The sequence below is a fragment of the Tachypleus tridentatus genome, chromosome 6 (assembly GCF_004210375.1).
Source record: "Tachypleus tridentatus isolate NWPU-2018 chromosome 6, ASM421037v1, whole genome shotgun sequence".
In the NCBI taxonomy this organism is placed as follows: Eukaryota; Metazoa; Arthropoda; class Merostomata; order Xiphosura; family Limulidae; genus Tachypleus; species Tachypleus tridentatus.
In genome coordinates this window covers 17,046,139-17,062,972 of record NC_134830.1, presented here as the reverse complement: position 1 = coordinate 17,062,972, position 16,834 = coordinate 17,046,139, and the positions used below count along the sequence as shown (strand labels likewise).

The following is a 16,834-nucleotide window of genomic DNA, read 5'->3' as shown; positions in this document are numbered from 1 at the left end:
TTAGCTATGACCATTTCACAGGTCTAGTTGATACACAAGGCATGTCTACATAGTGTTGACTGTAACCTGATCACTTGTGTACCATAATACCCTACTGCAAGTATCTAAGTAAGCTCCCATTATGGTTGAGTCAGAAAGTTCAAATATATATATAAAAAGAAAGGTTAAATGCTGAAACCATTAGGTTAAATATACGTTACAATATAAATACAATCCAAGAAAACAAAATTATATTATTAATTTTATTTCATACATACATCTCTATAAATCGATGATTTTTCTACTTTTTTGTATTAGGTAATGAAAATAAGAGATAAAATATAAAGTTTTTTAAAAAATATTTCTTATATTCATATAGCAGGGTCTAGAAGTTATGCTCTGAAATATTAAAACTAATATAAAAAGTATTCTTAGCATAAAATTCCCGTTTAATTCAGACTGACTTGGTAAATGCTTTGATAAATTCAAAGAAAGATTTTTAATAAAAACACTTAAACATCCAATTTTATGATGCTGAAAAGTGTATGATTTTTGCAGTTACAGAACACATTAGTTTTCACACTGTTCAATTTACTTCACTGAATAACATTATCAATAAATTATCATATATGTTCTGTCATTTCCCCTGCTTATTTCTGTTGTTGAAATTAATTTCCCCTGTAGTTACACCTCACTTTAAAAAACTGTGCTGATAATTTAAATCTTCTGGAGACCATAAATGTTTTAAAAAAAGAGTACAAGGCAAATTTTGTAATTAGAATAGAGTAGCATCAAATCCATTTATTTTTTCCATATATATATAAATTTGTAACCTTTGTTGTGACAGGCATACAAAACAAAACCATGATATAATTAGATTACTTGAAGGTGCATATTCAAGAAAAGCTTCTCACTTAAGTGGCTAAAAGCTTGAAGATAGTGAACTCTGAGGTAAACAGAAAATGAAAATCTCAACTTTTGGTTCCTACATACTTATGCTATTGTTAGCTTTGCAAGCTTGCACATTGTAGAATAAAAAGTGCAATTAGTAAAGCTTTAGGTTTTGAAAACACAGGCTTAAAAAATTAGTTTTCAAACCATTTGATAAAAACATAATCAACAAACATGTACATAAACTCAATAATTCCAACTGTTTAATGTATGTTTATAGATTCCATCATCACAAACGGAAATCTCAAGTTCCACAATTTGAAACATAAAAATTTGGGTTATCAATTTAGATTTTAATACAAGTATTTTATCCATAACAAATTATACAAAAAAAAAGTCCTTGATAAAGCAAAATTTTAGACCTAAACATTTCAGTTAGTTTCAATTAATGGATGATTTGAGAGGGGAAGATTAGAAAGAATTTTTGAAAATTTAATATTGTAGAAAGAAAAAAGATGGAAATTTCAAGTCAGAATACAACTGTGCAATCATTATACATAAAAAGATTAAGAGTTGAATATAAATTCAAGAAGTTTTTTCCTGTTTATTTGAAGTTTGTGTATTTAATTACTTTACATTCTCAAACACTTATTTAAGTAGAGCTTTGAAAGATGAAAATAACAAAAGGGAAAATAAAAATAAACTTTTTTAGCATTTAATAGGGAAAATGTGAACACTATGAAATTAGCCTAAATACTAGCAGGTCAAAAGTTTAAAACCATACTGAAACAAAGCATTAATAGGTAAACAACAAAATTTAGTCATTTGTGTTCAAGCATTTGCATTGTCCACATCTCCCATTGATATCTCCTGTGTTACATTGGGTAAAAACATGGCAAAGGCTAAAAAGTTGACAGAGTTTGAAAGTGGCAGAATTGTCGAGCTGCAAAACCAAGGTCTCTCTCAACGTGCCATTGCTGGTGAGATTGGGCATAGTAAAACTGCTGTTGCAAATTTCTTAAAAGACTTTGAGGGATACAGAATGAGAATTTCAAGTGGTCGGCTAAAGAAAATTTTGCCAGCATTGAGCAGGAGGATTCAATGGTTTGTCTGACAAGACACCAGCCGATCGTCGAACCAGATTAAAGCCCTTACGGATGCAGAATGCAGCTCAAGAACAATAAGATGGCATCTAGGAGAGAAAGGCTTTAAAACCGTAAACGTCTTCAAAGGCCACACCATAAAACAGCTCGGTTAAACTTTGCTGAGAAGCACCAAACATGGGACATAGAAAAGTGGACGAAAGTTTTGTTCTCTAATGAGAAAAAATTTAACCTGGATGGTCCAGATGACTTCCAATGTTACTGGCACGATAAGCATATCCCACCAGAGACATTTTCTTCACAGCACAGTGGAGGAGGTTCCATCATGATCTGGGGTGTTTTCTCCTTCCATGGAACAACAGAGCTTCAGGTTATACAGGGGCATCAAACAGCAGCTGGCTACATTGGCATGTTGGAGAGAGCATCCTTATTGACTGAAGGCCCTTGCTTGTGTGGAAATGACTGGATCTTTCAGCAGGACAATGCTGCAATCCACAATACCCACAGGACAAAGGACTTTTTTATAGCAAACAATGTTATTCTATTGGACCATCCAGCGTGTTTGCCTGAACTTAACCAACCCCAATGAAAATGTTTGGAGGTGAATGGCAATGGAAGTATATAGAAATGGACGTCAATTCCAAACAGTGCATGATCTTTGTGAAGCCATCTTCGCCACTTGGAATAACATTCCAGCCAGCCTTCTGCAAATGCTTATATCAACCATGCCAAAGCAAATGTTTGAAGCTATTCGCAATGACGGTCGTGCAACTCACTACTGAGACCTCTTGTTGGGCATTTCCTACCTTGTTTAGGACTTCTTTTTGGTATGGTCTTAAACTTTTGACCAGCTAGTATTTAGGTGAATTTCATAGTGTTCACATTTTCCTTATTAAATGCTGAGAATGTTTTTTATTTTTATTTTCCCTTTTCTTATTTTCATCTTTCAAAGCACTAGTCAAATAAATGGTTGAGTCTAACAATACAAAATACATATTTGTCTTTATGTTCATTAGCCTTAAGATTTTGGCCAGAAGTGTATGTGCATATTGTTTTAATGATTTTATTCTTAATATTAAATAAATGTCATAAATCTTAAAAATACCTGAGAGTAATGTCTGGCAGGTGGTGTTGACCCACCCCTACCATACGATCCACTTCTGTAATTAGATGACCCTCGATAAGAAACACGAGGTGAAGGCGTTACTCTGCTGGATGTAATATTCCTTGGAGGTCCCCGAGGAACTGGGCTACTATCTTAATATTGTGGAACAAAAATATTCTTTATATGTAATTATCTTTTCAAATACAAATTAATATACACCTAAATACTTTATTCTCTTTCAAATTTATTAGAAAAAAGATTTATCACTAAATTCTCAGTTAAACCAGAATTAATAAAATCATTTACATTCTCTTCCAAGTAACTGATACTCTTGGGAATTTCTTTTGACAATAAGCCTGTACAAAACCCACCCCTCTTCTCAGCAGTATTTCAAATTAAAAGTAACATAATATACAGTAATACAGTAACACACAAACAATGAGCAATGGTAACTTAAGTAGAAAAAACAAGCAAACATAATTTCACAATCTTCCAGTACTTTTTACATTGATAATGAAATCTAGTTTGCTGCTAAGTTTACATATGTATGTTAAAGAAATATAGTTACACAGTAATGTAATATACTTCACAATTGAGACAAAGTGTTTGGTTCTCTTTAACCTTCTCAATTTTTATAAGTCAATACAGCATCAAAAACGTACTTATTATGACCCCATTCTCACCAAACCACAGTTCATTCCTTTGACCATTCTACTAAGATACAGAACATATATCAGTGAGTTGTGTTCCACAGGAAATGGCATGATAACAGAATATGAAAGTATTTTGCAGCAGTTGGGACATCATCAGTTTTGTGCACATAAACATCTCTGACAGAAATCCACTTCCAAACATCTTCAATTTTGTTAATTTTGCTCATTCTGCTGTTTATCGTCCTATGCTCATTTCACTGATCATCTACACATCCGGTGAGACAACTTTACACTAACATGTATCTTACTGCTTAATGTAACTCACACCTGTATTTGCACCAATGTCACTGGTAAGATCTATCTGGTAAAAAAAAACTCTCTCTGATATACTTAGCATTAAGTTATTTTGGTTTGGTAACATATTTTTCCACAACTCAGCTACACAGATTTTTACAAGTCAGAAATTAAAAAGAATTTTTACTTAGGTCAAATTATGTTGTTCACCATAATGGACATTTTTTTATTTCCAAATGTATTTCTTACGTTTGGTTTCTAAAACAATCAGTAAGACTCTCACATCAGAATTGACCTAGAGAAATCTATAGTCAGTGGTTGTCAATATTTAAGCATAACAAAATGTGACCCAATTTCAATAAAAATGATTCACTTATGTAAAGCGTGAAAAAGAAAAATGTATATCATTTTTGGAAAGCATAAAAAATTACAATTTACAATGTAAATATTTCAAGACAATAAAACCACTGCAAGCCTGTGTAATTTCTGACTAGATGGATGATAACCAATCACAGCTACATATTAGCATTTGACTGTGCTCTGGTGTTCACTTTCACATAAAGGTTGGCATTCCAATGCTATTCATGCTCTATTTCTATATCATTTCAATAAATCAAACAAATACATTATACATGCTTAGTAACATCTTTTGAATTTTTGCAGTTCCTAGTTTTGTGACAAAATTTACAAGAAATTACAAACTAGATAAAAACGGTGTACTAGAATATGTTTTGCAAATTCTGTGATGGTTCATGGAAAGTTTAACAGTAAACAATAAAACAATGAAAAATACACATACTCATATAGACATAAAAAACTTATAACTGTTTTTATACTTGAATATCATATTAATTACAATAAGGGTGAAATATATTTTTATTTTAAAACATGAACAAAATTATATATATGGCTGTGGTTGCATGGGTTTGCAGTCGATACCAGATTGTCATTACCAAAGGTGTCAGTACTGGTTTATCATGTATCATATGTTGAGAACAATATCAGCTATCTCATGTCCCACCTTCAGAGTTTTGACTGAAAGCTTTATTTCTTATTCCAGCTTCACTTTTTTCAAAGAATTATAAATGTTTGATGCATTGGGTTTGAGTTAATACTTCAGTCAATAAGCAAATTTCTCACAAAAGATCAGCAACAGCATGAAATATGGGAAACTGGTGATTCCAACACTTTGGAGGAGAATATGAATGTACCTGCATGTTAGGTAGAGACACACACGATTAACCCTTAACAGGTGAGCAGGTTCAACTACACGTCACATTTTATTGAGTTAGATTCAAAATTTAATAAAACTATTTAGTTATCATCATATACTAACAAACGTGACATTAAACCATAGATTTAACCTAGTGTGACAATTTTTATATTTATTCTTAAGCCACCTTCTTTTATGGATTTCTTTGTCCAATCCTAAAAAAATGAAATGTAACAAAATATTCTATATAATTTCATCATTGATATTCTAAATCTATTCTTCTATACTCTTCAATCTTGTGGAGTTACAGACCAATCAATAAAAATTTAGAAACCACTTTCCATGCTCTAATTTATGAGTTAAATTGGCTAACATATTTTTCTAATGCTGACTGCCATTAAATTTATAACAAATAGAAAGCTAGCTTCCAACTAATACATTGCCATAATCATACCATGTGAGCTTAAATATAACTGGCAATTTGGTGAAAAACAAATTTTTCCACTATAACACACTAAGAAAATTAATTGAATTTCTAACTGCTAGGCCATGCCAGGCCCATATCTATACAAACAACAGAACTCACAATAAAATATTATACAAATTTCTTACAAAAAACATGATTGGTATCTTTCTTTAATGCTTTTATTACTCAGAAAGCTATTGTCTTAAATCACAAACAGCAAAATTGCCACTTTTGTATATTTACGATATCAGGTGTGACTATGTGCAGAAAGTAATTATTGGTAGAAAACTGTTCACAGCACCCAAACAGCTGTTGTTTCAATGTTTTTATTATTTTTTAAAAGAACTATATCCACTAAGCATTAATTTAAAATCTAAGCAACATTTAAATGAAGCTACTAACATAATACTTACTTCTGGGAGAAAAACCTCTTCCTACATAGCCAGGAGAGCGATTTCCTCTCATTTGACCACCAGGAGAAGATCCTTGCCAGCCTCGATCTGTTTCAACAAGAATGATAAAATATTTTGTAGTGTTAGATTTTCTCAACATGTGTTTGTTAGGGAAAAATTAGCACATTTAATACCCACCCTACTAATAATTGCTTTAAGTAATATGAAATATCAAACATGGCTTCATATCAATTTTGCAGTTAATTAAAAACAAACAATGGAAAAAAATAAACCTTAATGCAAACATAAGGAAAACATTTATGTTATTCAAAGCATGGTTAAGCACACTGACACTCAGCTTCTTTGATTTAATCCACCTATTCCATGGTTTGATTTACTGCCTTGAGAAGAAGAGGAAGGGAAATAAAGCAAAACACTATTGGATAAAGATATTTGAAATTTCAGTTGAACAGACTACGTATTTGCTGGAAAATAAAATATTTTTAATGTGCCACTTACACAAATTCACAGCTCTAAGAGTGTTTGACTAGCTCCAAAGGTATCATAAGAAGGACACTATATCACTACTACAAAAACCATTTACTTTAGACATAAACAGGAAAACAGAACTGGTACACAGACAACAAATAGCTTAATGTTGCTATCCAGTACCTTACCAAATTTACACCATACTAACTTGGTCTCCAACCAGATATTAGGTGGAGTTCTTAAGAAACTGAAACTGACCAGTCAGTGAGCACATATGCAATGCAGGTATGGGTCACAGTTGTAGGTTTCGAGACCACCCTTTGAAAAGTGGTGGTATAGGACAATTTGGGTCTTGATGTTTTACAAGTTTCAAACATGAAACTGGCTAAATTTGAAAGTTTTCCCAGTGTTTAAACACTGACACAATGAACAAAATAAAGGAATTCTTGATGACAAGAAACCCACTTGAAATAAAAATGTATCTCAGAATGGCTGATGGGGGTATTAAAACTTTTACTGACAAGGAGAGAACAACATTTTGACCTTCCTAAGTCCTCTTTAGGTTAAGAGAGTTTGCAAGTGACCATTGCCGGACACGTCTTGTGGATGAGAGTATAAACAGGTATAGGATTGTAGGGGGCATTGCAATTGGATGTTAGGTTATTAATTAGTAAAGGTACAAAGGTGTTCTTTTATGTTGGTTTAATTTTGGTTTTAGTTGCTGTACAAGTAGGGATTCTTTGATTTCATATTTGATTCCCCACTTAGTATCTGGGTGTTTTCTATGGTTATGTTTTGTTTATTTTATTTGCAGTGTTCAAAAACATGTGCCGGTGTTTTTTGTGCTCTATCAATCTAGTTTCCATTTTTCTGCTTGTTTCTCCAACACAGAAGTTGTGGCAGTTGTTGCATTGTATTTTATAAATTATATTGGTGTTGTGTTTGTCAGTGTCATTTTTACATAGTATGGACTTTAGTTTTATATCTGGTTTTTGAATAAATTTGGTGTTTTGGTTATTGTTTTGCTGATGTTGGGAACATGTTACGCAGCAGTATAAGGTTTTGTAGTTTGTTGTGTCTTGGAATTTATTGTTGTTTGTTTGGTGTGTGTGTGCGTATAATTTTTTCCATGGTTTCTTGAGGAAATTGGTTGATGTTGATGAAATGTTTTATTTTATTGATTTCATTGCTAATTTTATCAGGTGAGCATAGATTTGTGGCTGTCTATTTGGTTTGTTAATATGTTGCATTTTGTTTTGTTTCATGTGCTGAGTCCCAGGGAATGTATAATCCAGTATGGGTGATTTTTCTGTGGATTTCTGTTTTAAATGGTGTATCAGTTCTATTGCTCTTGAGGTAAAGAAATGCTATTTGGTTAGTTTCTTCCTGTTCACAAGGTGAACTTAATGTTGAGGTGTATCGAGTTAACATGACTGAAAAAACTAAGTGTGTGTTCTGTAGATGTGAATCCAGGAACTGTATCATTGACATACCCACCTGTAACCAGTATACGAGGTCTGTTCAAAAAATACGCGGACTGTTTGAATTGCGCAGCTCCAGTTGGTTCCAGGGGAATTCGCTTGGTGTCGCTAGGTTCGCACAGATCAGCTGATTACGACGCCATTTCCCGATTGCAGATATTTTCATTTATGTATTAGCTATGCGGTTTTAAGTGAAGTGCGATTTTTTTCGTTTGACGGATTTCAGAATGAATGACCTGAAGGAGCAACGACTTGCTGTGAAATTTTGTGTTAAACTTGGAAAATCTGCGACTGAAACTTTTGCTATGCTTAACATGGCTTACGGTGATGTTGCTATGAAGCGTACGGCATGTTTCAAGTGGCATGAACGTTTTAAGGATGGTCGACAGTCCATTGAAGATGATGAGCGTCCTGGGCGCCCTTCCACGTCAACCGACGACCCACACGTCGACAAAATCAACACCCTGGTGCGGGCAAATCGACGTCTGACTGTTAGGGAGCTTGCTGAAGAGTGTGGGATATCAGTTGGATCTTGTTACGAGATTTTGACCGAAAAATTGAAGATGCACCGCATTGCTGCGAAATTTGTGCCTCAGAACTCGTGAGTTTTTGGCCAAACACTCGATCACTGTTCTTCCCCACCCACCCCTACTCACCTGACCTTGCTCCTTGCGATTTTTTCTTGTTCCCCAAACTCAAAAGACCCTTGAAAGGAAGAAGATTTGAGACGATTCCTGAGATTAAGGCAAATGCGACGAAGGAGCAGGAGGACATTACAAAGAAGCGTACCAGGACTGTTTCAACAAGTGGAAACACCGTTGGGATAAGTGTGTGCGTTAGGGAGGAGAGTACTTTGAAGGGGTCCCAGACCTGTAACTTCTAAATAAAGTACATTTTGTTTTATGATGTCAGTTTGCGTATTTTTGAACAGCCCTCATAGTAGTGGGTGTAAGGCTGAACTGATCACTTGTGATTCAATCTGACATAAAACTGTTGATACAGTATTTCCCACACTTGATACAGGATTCCATTTATTTGTAGGTAGTTTTGATTATTGAACAAAGTTAGTTTTGGTGATAGTGAATTCTATACAGGTTGCTGGGGATGTGTACCAAATAGGCTGGGGTCTTGGATATTAAGTCCTAAAGCTATCTTGCAGGCTTTAGTTGTTGGGACTTCTGAGGAAAGAAATTACATCAAAACTGGCTATTAAGGCTTTATTATTTAGTTGATTAAGAATATATTTAAAGTTAAAAGTCTTTAAAAAAGGAGCCAATTGATGTTACATATTTATAAGATTGCCCATGCAATATAGTTACTTAGGTTGTAGTTAAATGATTCATCAGTTGACAGTTTGGGGTTGCCGTATAGTTATGGTGTATGAGAGTCGGTCGTTTGTAGGTAAGAATAAATGTTTTGTGAGATTGCGTTGGTTTTTTTTTTTTTTATTTGTAGCAGTATTTTATTTTATTGGTTTTCATGCATTTTTGTTTGATTTGTGTTTAGAAGTTTAAATTTGTCTGTATCTGATAACATGTTAATTTTTTTATTGTATTTACTTTTGTTCATAAAAACTATAGCATTGCCCTTATCTGCTTTTAGAATTTTGATGTTGTTGTCTTGTTTTAAGTTGTTTATAGAATTAATATCTTTTTGTATGAGATTGTTTTATAGTTTTCTGTGAAATTATGTTGATAGTTTCCTGTGAATTCTTTGAAAAGGTTATTTAAGATACTGTTTTGAAGTGTTTTGTGGAAACAGATGTTTTCAGTTCTACCTGGAAAGACAGGTTGTTGGTTGTCAGTGAAATTACTGTCAAAGTCGTCTTCTTTTTGGTGGTTGTTTTCAGTTTGTGTGGAGTGGATCACCAGTCTTCTAGATGGGTCTTCCAGGCAGGCTTTCATTTTGATGGATGGAATATTGCAAAGTTGAGTCCTTTGTTGAGTAGATGTATTTTTTCAATGCTTAATTTTTGATCAGAACTGTTAATTTTGAGGTTTGTTGGTGGTTCGTCATGTTTGCATCTTTTATGTTACTGGCAACTTAATTTATCTAATTTCTTGATGTGGCAGACCTTTTCCTTGTTGTTCTTACTACTGAGTTGATTGATGTTGCATTGTACGAGTCCATAAATGTATGGTTGAATGCAGTAGGCCAGTTGATAGTCTAGATTCATTTTTTGTTTCTGCAGTGATTTAGTTCTTTATATTTTGAGTTTAACATGGCTTTGAGTAGTTTTTCTCTGTAAATTATGGATAATGTTTGTACACTGGTTAAAATTCTTTTGTAGTTTTATCTTCACAAAATTAGGGATTAGCTTTTCCATCCTGCACTAATGAATGAAATAAATCTCATTTCTTCTATTGATGATTTTTTGATTTAAGTTCTTAGTTTCATTAGGATTGCACGAGAGCGTACAGTTAACAACGGAATAATGTAGGAAAGTTCAGGCATAAGGGAGTTTAAACAGATAACGCAGCACACAAAGAAACAAAATCTTACACTTCTCATATAATTGTATGGTGAAGTAATTCTTGATGACAAGAAACCCACTTGAAATAAAAATGCATCTCAGAATGGCTAGTATGGGTATTAACACTTTTACTGATAAAGAGAGAACAATGTTTCAACCTTCCTTGTTCATCTTCAGGTAAAGAAAGAGAGTTTGAAAGTGACCACTGCCGGACTAATCTTAGGGACGAGAGTATAAATGGGTACGGGACTGTAGGGGGCATTGCAGTTGGATATTAGGTTATTAATTGGTATAGGTATAAAGGTGTTCCTTTATATTAGTTTAATTTTCATTTTAGTTACTGTACAAGAAGAGCTTCTTTACTTTTGCTTCCCCACTTAATATCTGGGTGTTTTCTGTGGTTATGTTCTGTTTATTTGATTTGCAGTGTTCAAAACAATGGTGTTTATTTTTTCTTTCAATCTTGTTGCTCCAAATAAAGGAATGAAAAAGGTTTAACAATATATAACTGGTGACATACAAAAAATGTTCTCATAAATAAAATTAAACTTATAAAATCATAAAAATGGGACAACTTCCATGCTCACCTAAGCTAAAAAACAGATCCTAAACATTTCTGTTCCCATATAAAAAAAATGCTACAAATACAAACAAAACAACTATTCACACTGACCCAACACTTAAAACACAATAAGTTTGGTATCAAATTGTAGATATAATTGAAATTCTTGTATCATACATTAATTTCCTAATTTGAAAGTAAATATTTAAAAACAACAACAACATACCTAAAGATCACTCTGTACGTCACGATTTGTTGAATTCAGCATTGGTTCAAATTAGATATTTGTGATGTTCAAATACAGTCTATAGTTTCTTATGAATTAGATACTAAAATTATTGATATTGACAAACTATAACATAAATTAAGAATTTCCCATCATTTGCTGAGATTTCCTTACATTTACTGACTCACACCTACTTCTGTATATGATGCATTTCAGCATCAAACTCTTTCTTTTTATGCTAAATTCAAAGTGTTAAAGGAAGTATTTAGTGAGCTCAAAATTTCATATTTTTTTAAAGATTCCAATACAGATTAATTAATAAGATTGATTAATTACAGGGAAATTCTACAGTACTGATCTATTAATTTATGCCTTTTATTTGTTTCAAAATGTTTATATACATTAAAAACTTATTTAATTTCCCATCCTTCACAAGGAAAATTTGGTAAGGTTTAGCAATTTACAGCAAATGAGTACAAAGTTCATAACTACAAGAAAATTGTTTGCTATACCTCCTTATTTGCTGTTCTATGTTTTAAGAAAAATAACTTCAAGAACTTATTTGTAAATAGTAATAATGCACATACATAAAGTATTACAACTGAAATGTGACTACTTTACAAAATATTAGTCCACTAAAACAAAGTCAAATCAAAGTAACCAAACCCATACAGATTTGAAAGTGAAAATAACAAAATGGAAAGTTAAAGATTTTGCAAGTGAAATTTGAAACTTGTATGATGCATAAAACACCACTTAAAATAAATCTTAAAACTTAATAGAAATAATCTGATATTTTGTGTATGAAGCCTTGTTTACTGTAAACCTGCAAAATTTCATGAAGATATACTCACTAATTTAAAACCCATAAAAACTATAACAAGCACAATCTGATATAGAGGTTGATCTGTGGGATCAAACCAGTGCTGAAGTACCAATATTAAAAAAAATAATTATAAAAGAAAGTCATGTGCTTCCTTGATGTTGAAATAGTACTTGATAAGGTATGGCATAATGGATTTATATACAAGCTATGCAAACTTGGACTCCTCAAAAAACTATTTGCTGATTTTCTGGAAGGTAGTATTACAGTAAATTTTGTGAGTACCAACCCCAAGTGCTGTACTCTGGAGGCAAGTGTCCCTCAAAGAGGAGTACTTTGCCCTACACTGTTTACTAAGTGTGTGTGTATGCATGTGACATGCCTATCAAAGACCCAAACTACACCTTTTGCTCACAGTTTACAAATGGTGTTGCAAACTGGAATACTGTCCCTAACCCAGCAACATCACCATACAATATACAAATACTAACTACAGGAAACAGAACTGTACTGCAATAAATGAACATAAAACACAAGTCATATAATTAGAGAATCATATGAAACAAACAAAATAATACCACAGTAATCTCTTACAAGTAGAAACATCATCAAAATTCTTAGAAACTGTATACATTTGACTCAAAATCGAACTGGATACAACACATTAATAGCATAAAAACCAGTTGTTTTTCTTAAAGGTTACCTGAGGAGTTTGGCACCAACCAGAGAACTTTATCAGAAAAAAAAGTCATCAAAACTTTACAAAAAAATACATAAGATCAATCATAAAATGTGCCTGTATTACTTAGATAAATGTATCAAAAAATACATCTACAAACTAAAGCATATATAAAACTATGTTCATGAAAGCATTGAGAGTCTCAAGATAAAAAAACTCTATTTCTAAACTATTCAAACATTCCAATATTATAACACAGATGCTTGGATAACTCGCTCAATATTATTTAATTAAAAACAAAATTGATTAGAAAAACATAATATGTGATGAATAAAGTTCTATGTATCTCTCACCTCTAAACATTATAAATATGAAACTTACAGGTCTAGGCTAAAGTAATCCTAGACACAAACATAGCTATGTTGTAAATCCATATACTTACTGCTGTACTGGCAGGAGATATGTTTATAGTGAATCCCTCATTTTTGCTTATAGTCACTAACTGCCAAATTACTTGTACATCAATTCACAGTTATATCACAAGCTATTAAAAAATTTAATTTGGTGTCATACATTATGCATAGGTTTACTAATTTGTATTACCTTCATCTAGTGCATGTGTTTACAAAACACATTAGCGAGTAATCCTGATACTTAACATGTCTAGTAGATCCTGCTGTGATTCTGTTTTGTTTCAAATATCATAAAAAATTCACTAATACCATAAACCTTTGGAAAATGAGTTTTTTTTATTTGCTGATCTATTTTTTTTTTAACCATCAATTTTTTTTATTATATGAGAAAACTTTAAAAAGAAAGACTGCAGCACTAATGTGTAAAAGAATTGCAGATAAGATGTCAATAGTTAAAGTTTATTGAATGCATATGATTTTTATACTAAATACTTAATTTTTGATAGGTAATTATCAGAAGATTTCAGTCTCAGGCACTAATGTCTTCTCAGTTACAACACTGGTATGTATTTTAATATCCTTCTCAGCTATTTCTTACACTTATCTCTGCAATTAAATATGTATAACAGCAAACTGTAAAAAAATAAAAAAATTACACTAATGTCTCAGGGCTGTCACAGCTCAACTAAATTTTGTAAACGAGACCATCTAGTAATTTAATTGTCACAAATGTAAGATGCCCAAAGGGTCATAATAACAGAGAAACATAAATGTTAAGATCTACTAACTTCCTATTAAAAGAGACAGAGGAAGGAAATATCAAAAGCACTAACAATTGCACTTTCTCAATAAAAGACCTCACATTGTGTGTGTGTGTGTGTGTGTGTGTATATACAATATATACACTCACTTTTTCTCAAAAAAGTCTTGTTTCATTTTTATTATTCATGTAATTCAAGGTTCATCTGTAAACTACATTTATTTAACTGTGAAAATCATAATGAATCAATTAACTGCAGGTGTCTGTAAAGAATACACTAGTAAACAATAATGCTAACACTTCATGTCATTTGAGTATATATAACTGTTATATATACACACATATATACATTTTAAGCATTGCTAGTTTGTAATTCAGTTACAAATACTAAAAATAAATATTCTACCTTAAACTAATTAATTAACTCTGTCAGTATTGGCTTGGTCCTATAGACCAACCTCGTAACCATTTTTTGCTTCCTACAGTTTTCAAGCTATAACTTTTAAATTACTAAGTGTATCTTTACAGAATTTTGCACAATAATTTATCAAGCTAAGTAACAAAGATGTATTTGGGTCACAAAAAATATGAATTCCTGAGTTAACTAAAGTCTTACCTTTCCATTTTAACTCTAGCATGAGAAGGAGGAGTTTGTTGCCCAAATACTTCAAAAATGCTCAAAACTACTAGAAGGATAATACAAGCTTTTGATTGGTTATTCACATTATAGACAGAAGGAGGTGTACATATGCATTTCAAAAATTGAAAGAAGTAGGATAGGCCCCACAGAGTATAAGCTAGTAAATGTAATGACATCTAAGCAAAGAGAAAAGATAACTTTGCATTTGTACATCAAAAAACACCTAATCTGAACCAATACTGCATTCACCATAACACAAGACACACACAAATCAATATTTAGGTGTGTTTTTAACATTTACTTTTAAATTAATGTATAATAAAATTTGAATTATAATCTACAATTTGATACCAAACTCATTAATAAATTAGTAATTCAATAAAATTTCATGCAACTCAAACATAATGACATAACCTTAAACTATGCTGATAAGGTTAAACATTCTTACATTCATACAGAAACACTGCACACTGACCGGGGCATAACTAACTTCATAACAGAAAACTATCTCAGTGATTTATCAAAACACACAAAAATGTTCAAATATGTAACAAAGAAAAACAAGTTATTCATTTTGTTTTGGGATGTACACATATCTAACACATTCACTTAAAACACAATTTAATAATCTCTAGGAATAATTTCTTTTAATGACTTAATTTGCAAGAAACATCAATATACACAAAGAAACAACCAGTTGAATTTCCACTTTTGTCATGTTAAAAAATAACAGTTTATTCTCACATATTCACAGTGTGAAATATACTACTTTCTCATAGGTAGGCATCAGGATGTCAAAGAAAAAATTGACTCCTTAAATACCAGTCAAAGACTGGAGCATTTATTGTAAACAATACTGAAGGATTGTTACAATGACTGTTATTAAATCAGTCAATCTCTTTCCTCAGATTGTAAAATATCTTATTCAATCAGAAGATGAAAAATTAGATTAGACAATTCTTGACAACTGGCATAGAAAAGAAATGTCATTAAGTAACTGTACTCGAGCTTGAAAATAAATAAAGCTAACTCACTTGGTTGACTTGGACCTCCTCGGAAACCACCTCTCCCTACTAAATATAAAGATAAAAAAAAGGGAAATATGAATATTGGTAAATAACTATAAACTAAAAAAATGGCTTTGTGAAAAAGTATTAAATTACAATGTACTATAGTTTTAACATTAATTTCAGGTAAATAGCAAAAAGATAAAGTCTTGTTTCATTTTTATTATTCATGTAATTCAAGGTTCATCTGTAAACTACATTTATTTAACTGTGAAAATCATAATGAATCAATTAACTGCAGGTGTCTGTAAAGAATACACTAGTAAACAATAATGCTAACACTTCATGTCATTTGGAATAGACATCTCAAACTGAGAGCTAAGATAATTATTTTCTGTAAGTCAGCCATTATGAACAGCTTATTACTACTACTTCTTTCTTTAACATTATTCTAAGATTTACTGAAAGTTTAGCAGAAGATATACGTTCACTAAACCAAATGCTCAACTCCAGAAAACACGTTTAACATTTATGTTTATAAAAAAGGGAAACAAATTTCAGCTACTAATGATAAAATAAATCAAAGAAATATCCTTTAAAATAACAAACACATAGTTTAACTATTATTTCATAAAATTCCTTTCAACATCATAAACAATAAGGAAATATGCACATCCATATTATCATCAAGACCACTATCACAAACACATTAAAAATGTTGTACACCTTGTGGTTTTACCACACATTTACATTCTATTATTTTACATCTTTTTCTTAGTTGAGAGTTGTAGTTACACCAAACAATTAACTTTTTAAAGAACTGGAGACATAGTGCATCAATACAACCTTTACATTTCATGCATGGTGGAAACAGGTTTATAATTTTCCTCATTATACTGTTAAAATTTGTATTTACATTTGTCTTCTTACCTATGTATTCAATATAATAATTGATGAAGTTTTTAGGTTGGAAACACAAATCATTTTTGAAATATTAATTTTGAAGTTAAAGTAATAATATTCTGATATATCCATCCTCTTTACCCCATCAAAACTTTTCTTATTTTAGTCTTAAGCTTATTTTATGCTAACTATATAGTCTGCAGGTGGAGACGCACAGTTCAAAACCTGTTACTGACTCGTATTGTCACGTAAGCAAACTTCCAGTTTCATAAGCCACATCTC

At 31.8% G+C, this 16,834-nt stretch overlaps 1 protein-coding gene across 7 annotated transcripts in view; it reads right to left on the bottom strand.

Moving 5' to 3' along the window:
* Positions 1-16,834, bottom strand: part of LOC143252002 (uncharacterized) — a 108,451-nt gene that overhangs the window by 2,255 nt on the left and 89,362 nt on the right. For all 7 annotated transcript variants that reach the window (XM_076503494.1, XM_076503495.1, XM_076503499.1 and 4 more), the window contains 3 exons: positions 15,677-15,715; positions 6,118-6,204; positions 3,079-3,230 (listed from right to left, as the gene is read on the bottom strand). In XM_076503494.1, coding sequence (XP_076359609.1) covers positions 3,079-3,230; positions 6,118-6,204; positions 15,677-15,715 — 278 coding nt within the window. The remainder of the gene's footprint in view (positions 1-3,078; positions 3,231-6,117; positions 6,205-15,676; positions 15,716-16,834) is intronic.